Consider the following 17,652-nt stretch of genomic DNA (forward strand, 5'->3'; position numbering starts at 1 on the left):
CTTGTCTGTTCTCCAACACGATGGAGTCATTTTTTCCTGGCTTTTTGCAGCAAATTAGATTTCGCGTTTCTTTCGAAAATGTGTGTAATTGAATTAGTATTTTTTTTGGTGGTGGTGGTGGGGGGGGATTGTTAGAGAGTGAACTGTTTGATTACATGATTACAGTAACTATTAAACTGAAACGAATGAGAATCTGTGGTCGTTTTGTAATTTCTCTGGGAGACCCTGAAAACTGCCCTACCTTGGCAGATTATATATCGGGCGTCCAAGATTATGTTCTGCAAGTAAACAAATGGATTCTCTCAATATAAAATATAATATTATATAAACTTCAGTTGTCTGTCTATGTGTCATCTTCATATCCATAGTTTTATGTACCGCAGCAGTCATAGCGGTATTTTACAATGTGATAAAAAATGATATGTCATAAAAAATATTTGGTTATTATTTCATGTTTTTCCGTCCTACACCACCAAGGGGTAGATGTAATCTCAGTTTTAAGTTATGAGTCAAATACTAATTTAATGAACCGCAACAGCCGTCTCAGTTAAACATTCAATTAGCGCTTAATCAGGTGCATGAGAATAATGGCTAATGCAAATGTTCGTCGACAGTAGTGTGAGGCAATGTACCAATACATTAGAATGTCCATGAGAAATGTATTCTCAGCCATATCCCAGAATTGATCCAAAGACTCCATGGTAGTTTCCATAACATGCCGTTTGTAGTTCAGAGTGGTGGTCCCCTTCAAGAGTGGGAGGTTTTCTGCTACCAGACTGGTAGGACTCTCGGATGCCTGGATGAGGTCATTCTCACTCTTCAAGTGCTGCGCAAGGAGAGTGAGCTTTTCCTGGAAGTGTTTTACCATGTCAGAACAATAAATATCAATAATCTACTGCATGAACATTTTTCCATGCCTTCATTTGTAGTGGATATTTTGTAAAGGCCAAAATCTATGTTACTTTCATTGTTAGATGTGATCTAGCAGAGGTTTGACGTGTTGCAGATGCTCTTCTGCATTCCACCGTTATAATGCGTGGTTATTTGACTTGCTGTCCGCTTGAAGCAGTCTGACCATCCTCCTCTGACCTATCTCATTAACGTGTTCACCCAGAGAACTGCCACTCACTGGATATTTTTTTGTTTTTCACACCATTCTCTGTGTGTGCATGAAAAACCCAGCAGATCAGCAGCTTGTGAGATACTCAAACTACCCCATATCGCACCAATAATCATTCCACGGTCACACTCTGTTACATTTTTTCCCCATTCTGATGTTTGGTTTGAACAACAGCTGAACCTCTTGACTATGCATTATGCAGTGAGTTGCTGCCACATGATTGGCTGATTAGATATTTGCATTAATGAGCTGGAGTACAGGTCTACCTAATAAAGTGGTCACTGATTGTATACAGTTTACATAGTAAGGAATTGATAAAAATCAAGGTTATCTTTGCATACATTTTATTTCTGTACCACTTTAAAATCCCAGTAATGTCCTTAGTTCAGTCACATGTGCTAACAAGTAAACAGATTAAGTGGTGGTCTGTTTTGGTCTTTGTCTGAACCTGTGGTCGAAAGGAAATATGCAAGATGTGCAAAATAGATTAAATATGTTAGTATGCAGTGTTCCTGTAGGATACGGTTTTAATCTGTCGCTGTTCTCGACATTGTTTGTGCCCTAGCATTACACTTCCTTCACACTTATCCATAACAGCATCTTTTTATTGTTTGCACTGATGAGCGGCTCTTAATTAGTCCCTAATTGTAAAATTAGTCATGTCTCTGTGCTTATTGCCAAACGGTTGCTCCTGCACAGATACCCGGAAGAAAGCCAGTGAAATTCAGATTGTTGGCTCAGATGGTCACACGCTTGATTTTCTCTAGGCCACAATTATAATGCAGCCATTTCTAAATATAACATCACCTATTTTAAACGGTAAGTTAAAAAACAGGGATTATCAGTTTGGGGCTGTGTCTGTATGGAAGTTCAAATTGACGGGCAGGCTTTACCAACCTCAGTAGTAGGCTAAATGCGAACCAAAGGCTCTTCATAGAAAATGAGAATCCATGGCCTCTCTTCTCCAAACAAAGAACAAGTTCTTTTGAGTGATGTACGGCATGCTCTAGAATCAAACCTTGGTGTTATTGTGGTGAGAAAGTCCCCCAGGGGACAAGGCATGACTGGACGTAGTGTCACCTCGGAGGGAGTCCATTTCTGAAGCCCACGGGGGCGTTCCCACCTCACCTCGCATTCGTGACTCATATGTTCTCTTCCCCGAGAACCGGAACGTACCATCCCAGTAACCCCCCACAAGCCATCCTTCTTCATTACAGCAGATCAGGCACTCCCATAAGCTAAGTCCTGAACTGTGTTCCTGGACTGTCAGGCCTTAATTGCCGGAGAGAATCGTAAGTCTGTATTAGTGCGCGAACGGGGCATGTAACGTCCACTAAGAGCAGCCGGGCTCGGAGGGAGGGAAGGCAGAGCCGTGGAGCGTCCGGTGGCGCAACGCTGCCGCGGTGGACGTCAGCGGTACTGCGGCTTGTTTTTTGATTCGGTGCCTGAGAAAGAGGGCTATTGTTGTCCACTGTTAAGCGCTGGCAGCACAGAGCACGCCCACAGTTCTCCCGGCAGAGGATACCGGTGCCCCGATGTGAACTGCCGCCGAGGAGCGGGAAACACATGCCGCGCACAGCAATGGCCTTCAAGTGCCGGAGTTTCTCCCGAAAGAATGAACCTGCACCCCGGCCCTCCGTCGATCGATGAGCCCCGCCGTAGAAGCGTTTTCATCATTCGGCTCTGCCGTGTGTCAGTCCAGTGCTATAGCCCTTTCATACCTGGGGCAAAATATGTCATTGTTTTGTTTCTGTGCTCGATTGATACCTGGTGCTTTTTGAGAGTGTTTCGTTGTTTCCAAATCACCGAACAAGCTCAGCATAGGATAGGAAAGTATTTGAATCCAGAACAATTAGGAATTTGACCCAGGTCTGAGCCCTGAACCAGGATCCGCAAGCGTCAACGTACTAACGTGCTAAGCCCCCCCCTTTCCTCCTACCCCTCTCCCTGCAGGCTTCTGACCCGTGTGCTGACCTCATGGTGTAACCAAGAATAAAGATGAGCATAAGCAGCGATGAAGTCAACTTCTTGGTATACAGATACCTGCAAGAGTCAGGTAGGTTCCACGTCACCTACGGAAAAACACAGTTTTCAGCCACCCTTCCGTTCACATCCCTGCCTTTGTGTGAAGGAATAAATAGCACTCGGTGACCAGATCCGCAGAAATGCTCCCGGAGTCCGGATGTCGGTACGGGCGCGGGGGTTGCGACCCGTGTCGCACACCGTGACGTGGGCTTCGATTCTCGGTCGTTTGACGGCTGGCGTGTGCGGTGTGTGTCTGTAGGGTTCTCCCACTCGGCCTTCACTTTCGGCATAGAGAGCCACATCAGCCAGTCCAACATCAACGGTGCCCTGGTGCCCCCTGCTGCTCTCATCTCCATCATCCAGAAGGGCCTGCAGTATGTGGAGGCTGAAGTCAGCATCAACGAGGTGAGCCGCACGCTGAGGCCCCTGTGTGTCATTAATAATAATTATAACAACATCATTATTATAGTAATTATGATAATAATAATAATTATGTGTGCGCATGCGCATGTGTGCATGTGTACGTGTGCGTGTATGCATGTGTATGTGTGCAGGTGTGCATGCCCACTGCTTCTAATGACTAGGAAGGGTACAAATGCAGAGGACAAATTACCCTATGGGGTTCAATAAAAAAGTATATATATGTGTATGTATATGTATGCTTGTATGTGTGTGCGTGCATGTCTGCGTGTGCGTCTGTGTCTGTGTGTGCATATGTCCTGTTTGTGTGTGTGTCTGTGTGATGTAAGGGACGTTGTAAAGTGATAAATCAAAAGAGGCAGGAGTAGTAGGAGATAAAACCTGAATGAGCAGGGCTCCTGTTTAAGGGCTAATAATGACAGTCATACTGGAGTCCATGAGAGTAGACACATCCCTGCTTTGTGGGAACTTTTGCCAGGAAAAGCCTGAATCTAGCCTTAGACATTAGCCAGGAAAAGCCTGACATTAGCCCAGGGGTGCACAAGGTCCAATCCGTTTCAGGATTTTGTGCTAACTTTTGGTCCCAATTATTTAATTGACTCAATAATATGTTATCTGACATGTGTTTAAGTACCAGCTACAGCTGCAGACTGCAGACAGATACCTGCAGATATGATCCTAATGATTTTACTGTGCCCAAGTACAGGCTTGAACCACGGTAATTTATAGAGCTGTCAGCAAATTAAAAACAGGGCAATTGGTTGGAACACCAGTATGCAGACCGGCCCTCGAAGGACCGGAGTTGTGCACCCCTGCATTAGCCTAAGATGTTAGCCAGAAAAAGCCTGAGGTTAGCCAGAGATATTAGCCTGGAAAAACCAGATGTTTGCCTGAGACGCTAGTCAGGAGAAGCTTGACATTAGCCTGAGATATTAGCCTGGAAAAGCCTGACATTAGCCTGAGAAACTAGTGAGGAACAGCTTTACTTTAGCCTGAGAAATTAGCCCGGTAAAGCCTGACATTAGCCTGAGAAATTAGCCCGGTAAAGCCTGACGTTAGCCTGAGACATTAGCCAGGTAAAGCCTGACGTTAGCCTGTGACATTAGCCAGGTAAAGCCTGACCCCGCATCTCATGCCCGCAGGACGGCACGCTGTTCGACGGGCGGCCGATCGAGTCCCTGTCGCTGATCGACGCGGTGATGCCGGACGTGGTGCAGACACGGCAGCAGGCCTACCGCGACAAGCTGGCCCAGCAGCAAGCAGCCGCCGCAGCGGCGGCCCCCGTCGCTGCGAGCAACATACCGGGCAACGCCAAGAACGGAGAGAACACTGCCAACGGAGAGGAGAACGGAGCGCACGCCTTAGCCAGTGAGCGCCTCCTTCCGGCCCAACACTGGGGATGCGGGACATGCATTTAAACATTTTAACACTTTCGGTCCGAAGCCCAATATTAACTGGCTCTACCCAGCTATGGTTGAGGAAGTTGAGAAAATGGCTTTATAGCTTTTACGGTAGTTTCTGTTTTACATTTTAGTTTGGAAAAAAACAATTCCCCTGCAAGAAATTAGTGTTTTCTATGCATTTCATCCAAACATCACCCCCTATATCCAAAAACATTTCAGATTACCCAAACTTCCCCTTTTGTCCCTCCTTCCATATTTCTTCCCACTCTTTAGACAAGGAAAGCAGAGAGAGTTGCAGATAATGATGGAATCACAGTACAGAAAGTGTCAAGGCCAGGAATCAATCGGATTGATTCCAGTTTTAGCCTCGTAGCTCAGGTGACTGACTAGATTCAGGCCCCTGCGTGCAGCTGTTGGACCCTTCAGCAAGGCTCTTAACCCCATATTGGTCCAGGGGGATTAGCCCCTGCTTAGTCCCTGTAATATAACACACTGCCCAGTATGTGGCAGTGAAAGGTGATCAGGACCCACGTAATAGCGGGAGACGTCGTGTCGCTTATCACAGCTGTCCCCCCTGTCCTCCACAGACAACCACACGGACATGATGGAGGTTGACGGAGACGTGGAGATCCCCCCAAACAAAGCTATGGTGCTGCGCGGCCATGAGTCGGAGGTGTTCATCTGCGCCTGGAACCCCGTCAGCGACCTCCTCGCCTCGGGGTGAGTCTCCGCTCGCGCTGGCAACCCGGCGCACCCCCGCCGGGAAACTGTTAGCAGGGCCGCAGCTGTGAATTCTCAGAACCGGGACAAAATACTTTGGGAGGGCCCCCATTCTGAAATATATGGTAGAAAATGTGTAATGCACCCCATATCCTGGGGCCCCCTGTGTCCCAGTTGTCCCCCCCTATTTGTGGTCCTGAGGGTCAGTGTACAGGTGCTAACAACAATAATGACATATACCACATTTCACAATCTCAAAGTGATTAACAGATCTGGGCATGTTGATCTGTGCTCAGTTGATCTTGATTGTTGCTATTGAGCCAACCAAGAGGGCCAGAAGGTGGGCACTTTTTGAGAGTGTTTCATAGATTTCGAAAACCAGACTAGCTCAGTAAAGCGTAGGAAAGTATTTGAATCCAGGACAATTACATAATTGAGCCAGGTCTGACCGGGTGGGAAAAGTCATGTTATCCACCTGCGACATACGTATACAATTTTGGACATATATGACTTGTGTGGCCTTAACACTACAAAAAAGAAACTGATGCCTGCATGTGAAAACTACTGAAAACATGTGTAGAATGTCGGTGAATGCAAAGCTACGGAGTAATACTTGCACAGTGCTGTTAGTGCTCCCTGGTTTTTTACTTATTAAAGTGAGCAAGACAATATTTTTGACTAGTTTGGTATCCGTCAGGTCAACGTCGGTGAAACCCACGGTTTGTCCATATATCATGTAGAAAAGCAGTGAGCAAACGACCAATAAATCACCAATAGTCATTCATTCAACGTTATACTTATACTTATCTCTGTAACCTTTTTGTATTTTTGAGCAGTAATAACATAAACCCTTCCTAAGGACTGCTGTCCCAGGTGGTTCTCGTATTCACCCCAGAGCCAAGACTCAATCAACATTTTTGAAGGATATCTATTTTCAATTTAAATTGAAGTCTATTCCTTATTACCAGTGGTTTGACTAATTCTGAGCAATTAGCTAAAACGCTCGTCAACTGAGGTTACCGAACTGCACTGGCAAAGATGACTTAATGCTTGCGTTAATTAAGATTGACATATCAATTAAGGGAGAGAATTTGGGCCAGTATCACACAATGTGAAGAGGAATCCTTAGACAGTACGTTGACTGTGGGAAAAGCACCGAGGGATTTCGGGCGTGGTGTGTTGACCCCCTCCCCCCTTTCGTCGACAGGTCCGGGGACTCGACGGCGCGTATCTGGAACCTGAGCGAGAACAGCACCAGCAGCTCCACGCAGCTCGTCCTACGCCACTGTATACGAGAGGGGGGGCAGGACGTCCCCAGCAACAAAGATGTCACCTCGTTAGACTGGAACGTGAGTGCCAGCGTTGCCATTTTAGATGTGATTTTCAACAGATAACTCTTCAAATATCACCCACCTACAATTGACTCCCAAACAGATTTATGCAACTCCCACCCACCCACCATACCAATCAAGATTTACGGTTAGAGATAATATAAATGCCTCTGTTGAAATGAACGTTGTGGCTTTCTGTGACAGAGTGAAGGTACACTACTAGCAACAGGTTCCTATGATGGATTTGCAAGAATATGGACTAAAGATGGTAAGCTTCATTATTTCATCTTCTGCTTTTTAAGCACACCATGACTAATAAAACTGAAAACCGTTATTGTTTGCTGTAATATTTCTTTTAAATAAAACTGATCCTATTTGTAGGTAACCTTGCCAGCACCTTGGGTCAGCACAAAGGTCCTATTTTTGCTTTAAAATGGAATAAAAAAGGAAATTTCATCCTCAGTGCTGGAGTTGATAAGGTAGGCTAATTATAGAATATGCTGTAACACGCACAGCAAATGTTTGTTTTGTATTTATCGGTTCTGAACCATCAATTGTGTTTTGTTGTTGTTTGGTTCATTTTGATTTCTTTTGCTCTTGTACGTTCCTCAAGTTCTAGCAAATTGGTCTCTTATACAACCCTACCCGAGAACGAGAATAGAATAAAACTATTCAGTGTGGATTTTGCGAGAAATCTTTCTCAGTGAGACGCATACAGTGAATATTAATGCAGAAAATAATTTCCTCTTCCATTCAGACTACAATCATTTGGGATGCGCATACAGGAGAGGCCAAACAGCAATTCCCTTTCCACTCAGGTGAGTTGGAGATAAAACGGCTGTGTCATTCGTATTAGGGGTGCAGCGGTATACCGATTTCGCGGTAATCATGGTATTTAAGAAATGAAAACGGTCATACCATGTAAATAATCCAGCCACACTATACCATATTTAAGCATAATAGCAGCTTTACAAAAGTTTCTTTAGTAAACTGTTGGCGAGTTGCTTTTAAAAAGAAAATAACATCCATCAGGCTTTCGCTTTCATGTCTTCCTCTCCTGAAATCACATCAGAAGTCTCACATTTGGCTACAGCCAAACAAACACACAGAAAGTTAGTGTGGGAGAGACCGCAAGTGCCAGGGGCCTTACTTACTATGTAGAACACATCAGTCGTGGGCAGGATTCTTTATCCCCCTTCTAAAAAAGTAGCCACAGTGTGGGATTCTTTTGCTTTCGCAAGAGGGATAGAGTCATTGTTGATAGTCCAGTGTGCAGAGAATGTGGTGCTACAGTATTTGCCATAGGAAAGAGAACTTTCTACGCATGTTTGCCTTCATCATCCCATACAATTTGCTAATGTTACCGTAGAGAGAGTAAGTTCTGCCCTCAGTTGAGTTAACTTGCATGTTAGCGTAGCTTTCAGTTCTGTGAAAAAGTCATTGTCATAAGTTGTTTTTAAAGTGAAAAACAAACATTCAGGACCAAATACATTTAAAACCAAATGCTGGTAACTTGTCTACCAGATGTTTCAAAACATAGCTTGAGCTGATCAAACCAAGCTGGTATGAACAAGCTGCCAGGATATTAGTACTAGACATTTACACAACACTGAATGAAAATGAAAAGAATAAAAATAACTGAATGTGAGATGAACTTGGATGGAGATGAACTTGGAAGACTGACTTTCTTTTACCCCGTCCCCAGCTCCTGCGCTCGACGTCGACTGGCAGAGCAACAACACGTTTGCCTCCTGCAGCACGGACATGTGCATCCACGTGTGCAAGCTGGGTCAGGACCGGCCCGTCAAGACATTCCAGGGGCACACGGTAAGCCCCTGTCCCCTGTCCCTGGCCCCTGTCCCTGTCCCTGTCCGTCTCCCTGTCCCTGTCCGTCTCCCTGTCCGTCTCCCTGTCCCTGTCCCTGTCCGTCTCCCTGTCCCTGTCCCTGTCCGTCTCCCTGTCCCTGTCCCTGTCCGTCTCCCTGTCCCTGTCCCTCTCCGTCTCCCTGTCCCTGTCCGTCTCCCTGTCCCTGTCCCTCTCCGTCTCCCTGTCCCTGTCCCTGTCCGTCTCCCTGTCCCTGTCGCTGTCCGTCTCCCTGTCCCTGTCCCTGTCCCTGTTCGTCTCCCTGTCCCTGTCCCTGTCCGTCTCCCTGTCCCTGTCCCTGTCCGTCTCCCTGTCCCTGTCCCTGTCCCTGTCCGTCTCCCTGTCCCTGGCCCCTGCCCCTGTCCCTGGCCCCTGCCCCTGTCCCTGCGAGCCACTCTGAAGCTGGCCCTCCTTCCTCCGCTCATGCTCTCCTCCTCTCCTTCGGCAGAATGAAGTGAACGCAATCAAATGGGACCCGACGGGCAACCTGCTGGCCTCCTGCTCCGATGACATGACTCTGAAGGTCGGTCCGAGGCTCTTTCCGCTGTACAAGTGATCACATTAAACCAAGCCCTTTCCCAGACACGCGAGGGATAACTTGGGATAGTAGTGTAGTGTAGCTGGAGTTTTGGAATTATAATAATAATCTTTTGTTATTTGGCTGACACTTTTATCCAGTGCGACTTAGTTGATTAGATGAAGCAGGGGACGATCCCCCCTGGAGCAATGTGGGGTTAAGGGCCTTGCTCAAGGGCCCAGCAGCTGTGTGGATATTATTGTGGCTACACTGGGGATTGAACCACCAACCTTTAAGTCTCAGTTATGTACCTTAGCCATGAGGCTACAGGCTGTTTTGTGTTAAATCTTTTCTTAGGCAATTCAAGCATACCCCGGTTTCCGATTAGCAAAGAAACTACTCTGTGATTTAGCATCATACGGTTGTGAACGAAAAGACTGAATGATACCAAGAAACCCCCAAAAAAGTTTTGGTTTTGTCCACTTCTGGTTCAACAACAACAACAGATAACTATAACAGACTTTTTATTATCAGTGCTTTACAGTAAAAGGAAATTCACTTGAACTATCAACAGTTGCAGCCAAAGTACCAAAATAATTTCCCCCTTGAAAATAACAAAGACAAAATAGTCAAAAGAAATGGTCCCACACCATTATGCTAAGTACCGAAAAGATGTTTAATATGCACATCTTTCACTATTGTTGCATATCTTCTGAAATAATATTTGGTTTCTTGGCAGATCTGGAGTATGAAACAAGACACCTGTGTTCACGACTTGCAAGCGCACAGCAAAGAAATCTACACCATCAAGTGGAGCCCGACTGGGCCTGGAACCAACAACCCCAATGCCAATCTCATGCTGGCAAGGTAAGGGCGGTCCTGCCGTACACACACACGGCTAGTGAAAGAAACATTAAACCACGATGTCTTGTCAAGCTTCCTGACAGGAGACCACGTGTGGCGCTCAAGTGACAACACATCTGTTCATAAATTTCTTCTCTGACGTTCAGCATTTTACTTAACATTCGCATATTTTTATGGCTAATGACACCAAGTGTAAACACATAGGATAATTGCAAGTACTGATCAGACTTGTCGAGCATAAGTGCTTGCCTAAAAACTACTCAGAATTGCTAACTGAGCCGACAGAACTTATCGGGTGCCTACTGCAGCGTTTTGCTCGTATCGCATACAGTTTCAAGCTTGTACTGTGGCCACATGCAAACGCCCTATAACTACATTTTTTCCATATATTTACAACTAACTGCAACTTAATCTGTTTTAGCGGAATTCCTTTGGATTCAAATACCTATCTACACTTAACTGAGCTTGTCTGGTCTATTGGTGGATTGGTGTATGTAATACTCTCCAAAAGTGCAAACCCCGCCTTATGGTCTTGTTGGTTGGCTCAGTTACCAGGCAAGATCAATCGAGCGCATAAAAGTATTTGAATCCAAAACAAAGACGACCCAGCTAAGCATTGAGAACTGTGGCGTTCTCTCACCGTCCCTGCTCTCCGCAGCGCTTCGTTCGACTCCACCGTGCGGCTATGGGACGTGGACCGAGGAATCTGCATCCACACGCTAACCAAACACCAAGAGCCCGTGTACAGCGTGGCCTTCAGCCCCGACGGCCGATACCTGTCCAGCGGCTCCTTCGACAAATGCGTCCACATCTGGAACACGCAGGTATGGCAGAGGAAGGCAGCGAAGACCATTTTAAACCGGTGCTAACCGACCCAACAAATGGTCTTCCGACCAACTTGTAGGTTTTCACTCCAACCCTAACAAAGCACACCTCATTCAACAGCTAACTATTAGCTGCTAAATAGTAGTCAGGTGTGCCAAATTAGGGTTAATATGAAATCCTACAGTACATAGGTAGAGCTCCAGGAACATTGTTGGTTACCACTGGTTTAAACTAAGGGGATCTAAAACATTTTGATCCCAAGAGCCACATAATGGGTGAGCATACTCTCTGTGATCAGCCCGTTATGAAAGGGCCTGTCTTAAGGGCCTAGATTCAGTCAACATTGACTGGCATATTAATGCATGCATTATTGTTTCTTCACACATGCATTTCTGGCAGTTATTTTTGGCGGTACTAAAACTTACCATTTTGATTGACAAATGATGATCGAATCAAAGCCAAGGTCAAATGAGGAATTACAAAGCATGTTTTGAAAATATATATTACAAATGTTTTAAAATATATATTTTTTATATTGCAATAAGAAATGCAGTGCGTGGTAATGCATTAGTTCAACTCTTCAGTTAACTGCTGTGTATTCAGTAATTACTTAATTTATCTCCCAACCCATCTCACTGGGAGCCACCATTTTAGATCCATTCTGTTACACAAGATTTGATTTTGGATCGTAAACGGAGAAGGCGGATTATGAATCGCACTGCAGGGTGCTAATCTTCCCCTTCTACTTCTTTGATGAGTTGCCTTTGTCCTGTGCTTACAGACAGGAACTTTAGTCCATAGCTACAGGGGAACGGGAGGCATCTTTGAAGTATGCTGGAATGCAGCAGGTGACAAAGTGGGAGCGAGCGCATCAGATGGATCTGTAAGTTTCAAAGAGCTACTTCTTTGGTTCCCCGGTGCCTGGTTTTAGCCCTCTTGTTTGATCAATTACAGCTCCCCTTGTTTCTGCAGCCATACAACCCTATACTCTTGGGCCACACACGGAAAATCAGAAACACATCCGTTTCTGATTTTCAGGCCAACTTTTGGTCTTATTTCCTTAATTAGCCCTAACATTTGCACCAAAACAAAGGCTGCTGTTGTGTCCCTATATGAAACTTGTTACTGTGATCTAATTAACCAGTGATGACGTATATAGCCAATTAGCTAATTTATTGGTGTAATTAATAACTGGCTTACACACCGCCCCTCCAGGACTGGAATTGCATTTGAATTTTTATTTTATCACATGAAACTAAAGTACAGATGCACAGCTACGCAACGAGGTGTCACTTACCAAGATTCACCACATACTTTGGCCGGAATGTTAAATAGAATATTTAGAATACATTCTCAGCGCAAAATCCTTTAAAAAAGGAATCGGTGCTTTAAAATGATACATTTTGGATGCTACAAAATCCCTCAGGTCATCAGTCCAAATTGATCTACCTGGCTAACGAAAGTTAGCATTTGATTTGCTAATATTTAAAACAAAACGATTTCAGGTCACAAGCTAAGTGCACATATGTATTATGCCAGAATACTTCATGAAACTTTATCAAACGTCTTGTGTTTTTTCAGGTTTGTGTACTAGATCTGCGGAAATAACACTGCTAGTTGGAAGCCATGGACCGACTATGAATGTGTACATAGCCAAAATGACTGTCCCTGCCCCGCATACTGCTACAGTCCCTTGTGAAACCCATGGCCAGCCACTACAGCCAAACCAAGCATCCTGAAAGCAGTGAAGGAGAGCACAGACCCAGGGCCCCGGTCTGGATCCTCCCAGAGACTCCCGGACGTGAAACGGGAGAAACCGAGAAAAAAAAAAAACAGACTAGACAAAGGACCCGTACGCGTACCAAAATTTTACGAGTTTTTCTTTCTGTTCTTAAAACCAGAATCAACATTTAAAGAAAAGAAAAAAAAAAAGATTTTTATGTTTGTTGGTAGATCAGTTTGTGTGTGCAGACATATCGGCTTCCTTAACCCAGCGGCAGATATTTGTTGTCGTCCCCCCCCCCCCCCCCACTCCCCCCGTTTATAAATGTTTAACAGATACCTTAGGTTTCGGCTGCATGAAGCAGAGGAGCCAGTCGACTTGAACTGTTGCTTTTATACCTGGACAGAAATGCATTCTGGGGGGAAAAAAAATGTCTTTGGTACTGTATGTTTTGTGGTTCAAAAAAATGCATTGCGGGGGACCGTGTTTAAATTTTCTTTTTTACAATTTCAGTTTCACTTTTCTGCATTCTTCAGTTGTAGTTTTGATGCTATGGTTTTACTGGTGATCAAAATGCAGTAGTTTTTTCCTCTCGAAGTGGATGTTGATTCTGCGGAATTTTAAGGATTACGATTGTAAGCTGGGCACAAAAATAAGAAACGATGCACCACGCATCATTTTGCTTTAAAACCATAATTATGGTTGTATTGTGCACTATTGACGGAGAAACATTAGTAATACGACATTTTGATTCATAAAACTTTCTGGACAATGGTTAACTGCTGTAGCTGTTACAAGAAACAACATTCTTTAGTAAACTGCAGATGGACTTTTTAGCCAACAAAATAACTAGGCTCCAGTATTAATGACTGATACTCTTTGTAGCTTCTCAAAAATGTCCATAGGACAAAGTTAAGTCAATGTAATTCTACCATGAAACAGACTGACGTCCCTTGTGAATAAATCACTCATTAAAGTCAAGACTTGCTTTAATTTCCTTTTTTTTTTTTTTAACCAACATGTGCATTTCATACCAGTGTTGGGAGTTTGTTTTTCAGGTCTGGGTTTGTGTAACATATTTATTTTTCCTCTGAAATTTTTTTTTTTGGCAAATTTTAAGCGTGGAAATGTATACTAAAAGGTGATCTAGAATGTAAATGCTAGTTGACTCTTTGGCACAGAAGTGTTTCTCACTTCTTTTCCTGGTCAGTCCCCCCTGAATCAAATCCTTTCCGAATCAGAAATTAATTGACGGCCATGTAATGCAAGGTGTTGCTGTTCTATTATTAAGAAACTGAAGCTAAAGCAAGTCCGGGTGTTGGGCAGGGAAAGGAAAAGGTGAATTGTTAAATATGAAAAGGTGTAACATTGTAACTATATATGTCTGTGTTAACACAGAGAATTATTTTATATACTACTCATATGCAAGGGTAGTTTTTAATTAAATCCATTTTAGCTTTTAAAACGCACTTGACTGCGCGATATAATTATGCATTGTATGAACAGGTTTTATTTTTACTTTTTGTTTATCATGCAATGGCATCCTCCTTTATAAAATACCATTAGACAGTCATACAGTAGCAAAAAAAGCCTCTGTTTTATTTAGGAAATTCAGCAGTTCTCCAGTGATATTAATGCCCGTATTTGTCTATGAAACAGACCAGTGAATTGTTATTGGGAGAGCAGCTGAGCAGATTGACATTCCAAGTAGTATAGCATAGTTTAATCAATACAGTTTAACTAAAGAAAATACACCTCACTTCATGCTGTCTTACAGTAGACTTTTTTCCAAATGAATCACTTAATTTACCACCTTTTATATCAAGTGTAGTATTTTGAATTGTGCTTACCGGTAAATCATCTACTAAACAAACCCCCCTGGAAGCTATTTATTGTGTAGTATATGACAGTGGAATGGTATTTTATAATGTCTTTGTTTTTAAAGAAACATGCTTTTTACACTGCAAATTTAGTCAGTTTCCTGCTGGTCCCTAGTCTAATTCCTTATCTTACCCAAACACCCTTGTGTGGCCCTTGAACGTTTTTGTACTCTTTGAAAATTTTTATAATTCTGATTTTTATTTGTAGCTGTTAAAAGCAAGAGGAGCAAACATAAATTGGATGTAATATAACATCATGGACCATGTAAATACCACAGATTAAAAATTTGGGTTCAGCATTGTTTTGTCATTGCCCACACTCACCCTTAATTTTCTCAACTAAGTCTTTTTTGTTGCAGATGCCCTTTGCATTGTATTGATCTGACTGTTGTAATTTGATTCAGATCTGAAAAAGAAGTCCAGAATAAAATATATTTTGATATTAGTTGCGTGTCCTTCTTTTGATTGTCAAAATCATGCGGCTCATTTACAACCCTTTTCACTGAAAATGAGTTGTGATTCTCATTAATGTATTATTAGGGAACCATTTGTCTATAACCAGTTCGGTCATATTCATTTCTTTTACATTATTACAATACGAATGTAAATCTTTTGGAAAAAAATAGAATATATGACTATATTTTTAATAACTTTACAGTGGCACACCGAGTAACCAACAGTACAGCTTAACTAGCTGCTGTCCATAGCCTCTATAGATGAGGTGACATCATAAAAGCTGAACGGACAGTTTTTAGATGGAAGAAAAGGAACAACACACCAATATAAATTGCCTTTCAGATTTAATACACTAGTGTGCTCATCCTATGGAAAAGGCACAACTTGCCATGGATGTGCCCAAGTACGATGCCCATTTAATTCTTTCATTTGTTAGCACACTGTTTGGCTGAGTGCCAAAATTTTTGTGTGTCTAAAAACATAAAATCTGAGTGGTAATTTGTACTGGTGTCTGCCCCTTTCATTCTGTCTAGTTTACCATTCTTCGGGGATTTAACATCCCTGAATCAGAGTTTATGGGAGTGTTTGTTACATTCCCTATTAATCCACCATCCTCCATTTTGATGTATGGGGGCTTACGTGGGCCACAGCCACTATATTTGCCTTTTCACTACCCGTCTGAATTCCATTTGCTCAAGTGCCTTTGCAATCCGCAAATGACTTGGCGGAATCGTATTCCGTTTCTCTGAAGCAGCTTTACGGGAAAGACACGAGGGCACTTCAACATGGGAGAGTGCCCGTGCAATACCAGCACGACGAGCTCATTCCTTGTGGATTTAGGATTACCACCGAGCACTGTAGTGATTCCCTCGGTACCAACGAGCACCTGGCGGTTGAGCTGCACATTCACGCCTGTTTTCTGTTCTAGTTCCTCAGTGGTGGACTTGAACAGAAAACAGGCGTGAACGTGTACCTTAGTCCTCCCTCCTGATTCCTCCTGGCACCCCCCCCTTTCTGATATCCCTCTTGTCTAACCCAAAAAAACAAATGATGACTATTTTTTGTTTAGAACAGCACTTAATGTGTATTTTACTAGTTATGGATGTGATGCTTTAACTTGTGGAAGAACCTATGCACGTGTAAGTCACTTTGGAGCGTCTGCCAAATGACTAAAATGTAAAATGTAACCAAGGGACTCTGGAACTGGAGAACGGCAAACGGCAGAGACAGCTATGCGACACGAGTACCATCGTCAGCACTGTGGGTGGTCTGCTAAGGAATCCCTGTAGCCTAGCGGCTAAGGTACATGACTGGGACCTGGAAGGTTGGTTTTTCAAGCCCCAGGTGGAGCCACAATAGGATCCGCCCAGCTGCTGGGCCCTTGAGCAAGGCCCTTATCCCCGCATTACTCCAGGGGGCTTTTTCCCCACTTAAGCCTGATTTATACTTCTGTGTCGAGTAGCCTCCGCGTAGCCCCCTACGCCGTTGAGAGCCTTTATACTTGTGCGTTGGGGTGTCTGCGTCACCCTGCAATTACACCGCCAAAACACTAGTTTTTGTTGTCATTATATCCCATAATCATTTGCGATTAACTGTATGGATCTTACGTCCATTAAATTAATGGCGGCTGAAAACAGCGAGTTCACAAAGAGCTGTAAAAGAGCTTGTCCACAAGTGCAAGTACACAAGGAGCTCGACATTTTGTTTTAGTTATACTTTATAAACAACTTTTTAATTGCTTAACACAAATAGCGGATGTAACGTTTTAAGCCTCCGTGAGCTAGCCAGCTAAATTGCTTGTAATTACGCATCACATAATCACTTAACTTTCACTCTGACAACTTTCTGCCTTCAAAGTGCGTCTCAACCACGTGCTGCGAACACACCTCCGAAGTCGCCTTTTTTTGAAGGACAGATTACTAATCGGGCAACGAGGCATCAGGTCAACTGGTTTCGGTTTCGGACACAGCACAGGCAACTGAAACTGATCAATGGCGGAGCTGCTGGAAATGCATAATGCAATGCTACCAAGCGGACCAATCACAGTGCTTACGGCCCGTGTAGCCGCAACGCGTAGTTACATTTCTGGGAATGCAGAAGTATAAATCAAGCTTTACTCTTATCAACTGTAAGCTGTTTTGGATAATAGTGTCAGCTAAATAACAAATTATTATTACTCCATCACTGTTGTGTGGTCGGAGAACAGGACCAGTGCCAAGTTCCCTTTGATAAGCCATCACGTTAGCGCCTACTCCTCAATCCCAAAAGTGGCTGGCTCCCTGGTGGGTGGATCCAGCAGTGCCTGGCGAGCATCTCCCTCCAAGCCAGACATCCGGTTGGATGGCTCGGTGGCCTCTGGCCACCCACGGGTTGAGGCCTCCAGCCACAGCTGGGCGTGGAAGGCCACCAGCTGCTAGTATTGAGGTACCGACCTGGCCTGGGGACCCTCTTTGATGGAGGAGTCTCTCCCACCCTCTGTCCCTGGTGGCTGTAGCCCATGCCATC

At 44.0% G+C, this 17,652-nt stretch overlaps 1 protein-coding gene across 2 annotated transcripts in view; it reads left to right on the forward strand.

The window, feature by feature from the left end:
* Positions 1-15,136, forward strand: part of LOC133129421 (F-box-like/WD repeat-containing protein TBL1XR1) — a 69,452-nt gene extending 54,316 nt beyond the window's left edge. For both annotated transcript variants that reach the window (XM_061243504.1, XM_061243505.1), the window contains 14 exons: positions 3,074-3,176; positions 3,405-3,550; positions 4,708-4,933; positions 5,556-5,688; positions 6,896-7,037; positions 7,224-7,287; positions 7,401-7,498; positions 7,777-7,837; positions 8,725-8,846; positions 9,331-9,405; positions 10,139-10,266; positions 10,922-11,087; positions 11,870-11,971; positions 12,670-15,136. In XM_061243504.1, coding sequence (XP_061099488.1) covers positions 3,119-3,176; positions 3,405-3,550; positions 4,708-4,933; positions 5,556-5,688; positions 6,896-7,037; positions 7,224-7,287; positions 7,401-7,498; positions 7,777-7,837; positions 8,725-8,846; positions 9,331-9,405; positions 10,139-10,266; positions 10,922-11,087; positions 11,870-11,971; positions 12,670-12,696 — 1,548 coding nt within the window. In that variant the 5' untranslated portion in view covers positions 3,074-3,118 and the 3' untranslated portion in view covers positions 12,697-15,136. The remainder of the gene's footprint in view (positions 1-3,073; positions 3,177-3,404; positions 3,551-4,707; positions 4,934-5,555; positions 5,689-6,895; positions 7,038-7,223; positions 7,288-7,400; positions 7,499-7,776; positions 7,838-8,724; positions 8,847-9,330; positions 9,406-10,138; positions 10,267-10,921; positions 11,088-11,869; positions 11,972-12,669) is intronic.
* The last annotated feature ends 2,516 nt before the right edge of the window (positions 15,137-17,652 follow it).

This window comes from Conger conger, chromosome 5 (assembly GCF_963514075.1).
Source record: "Conger conger chromosome 5, fConCon1.1, whole genome shotgun sequence".
Lineage (NCBI taxonomy): Eukaryota > Metazoa > Chordata > Actinopteri > Anguilliformes > Congridae > Conger > Conger conger.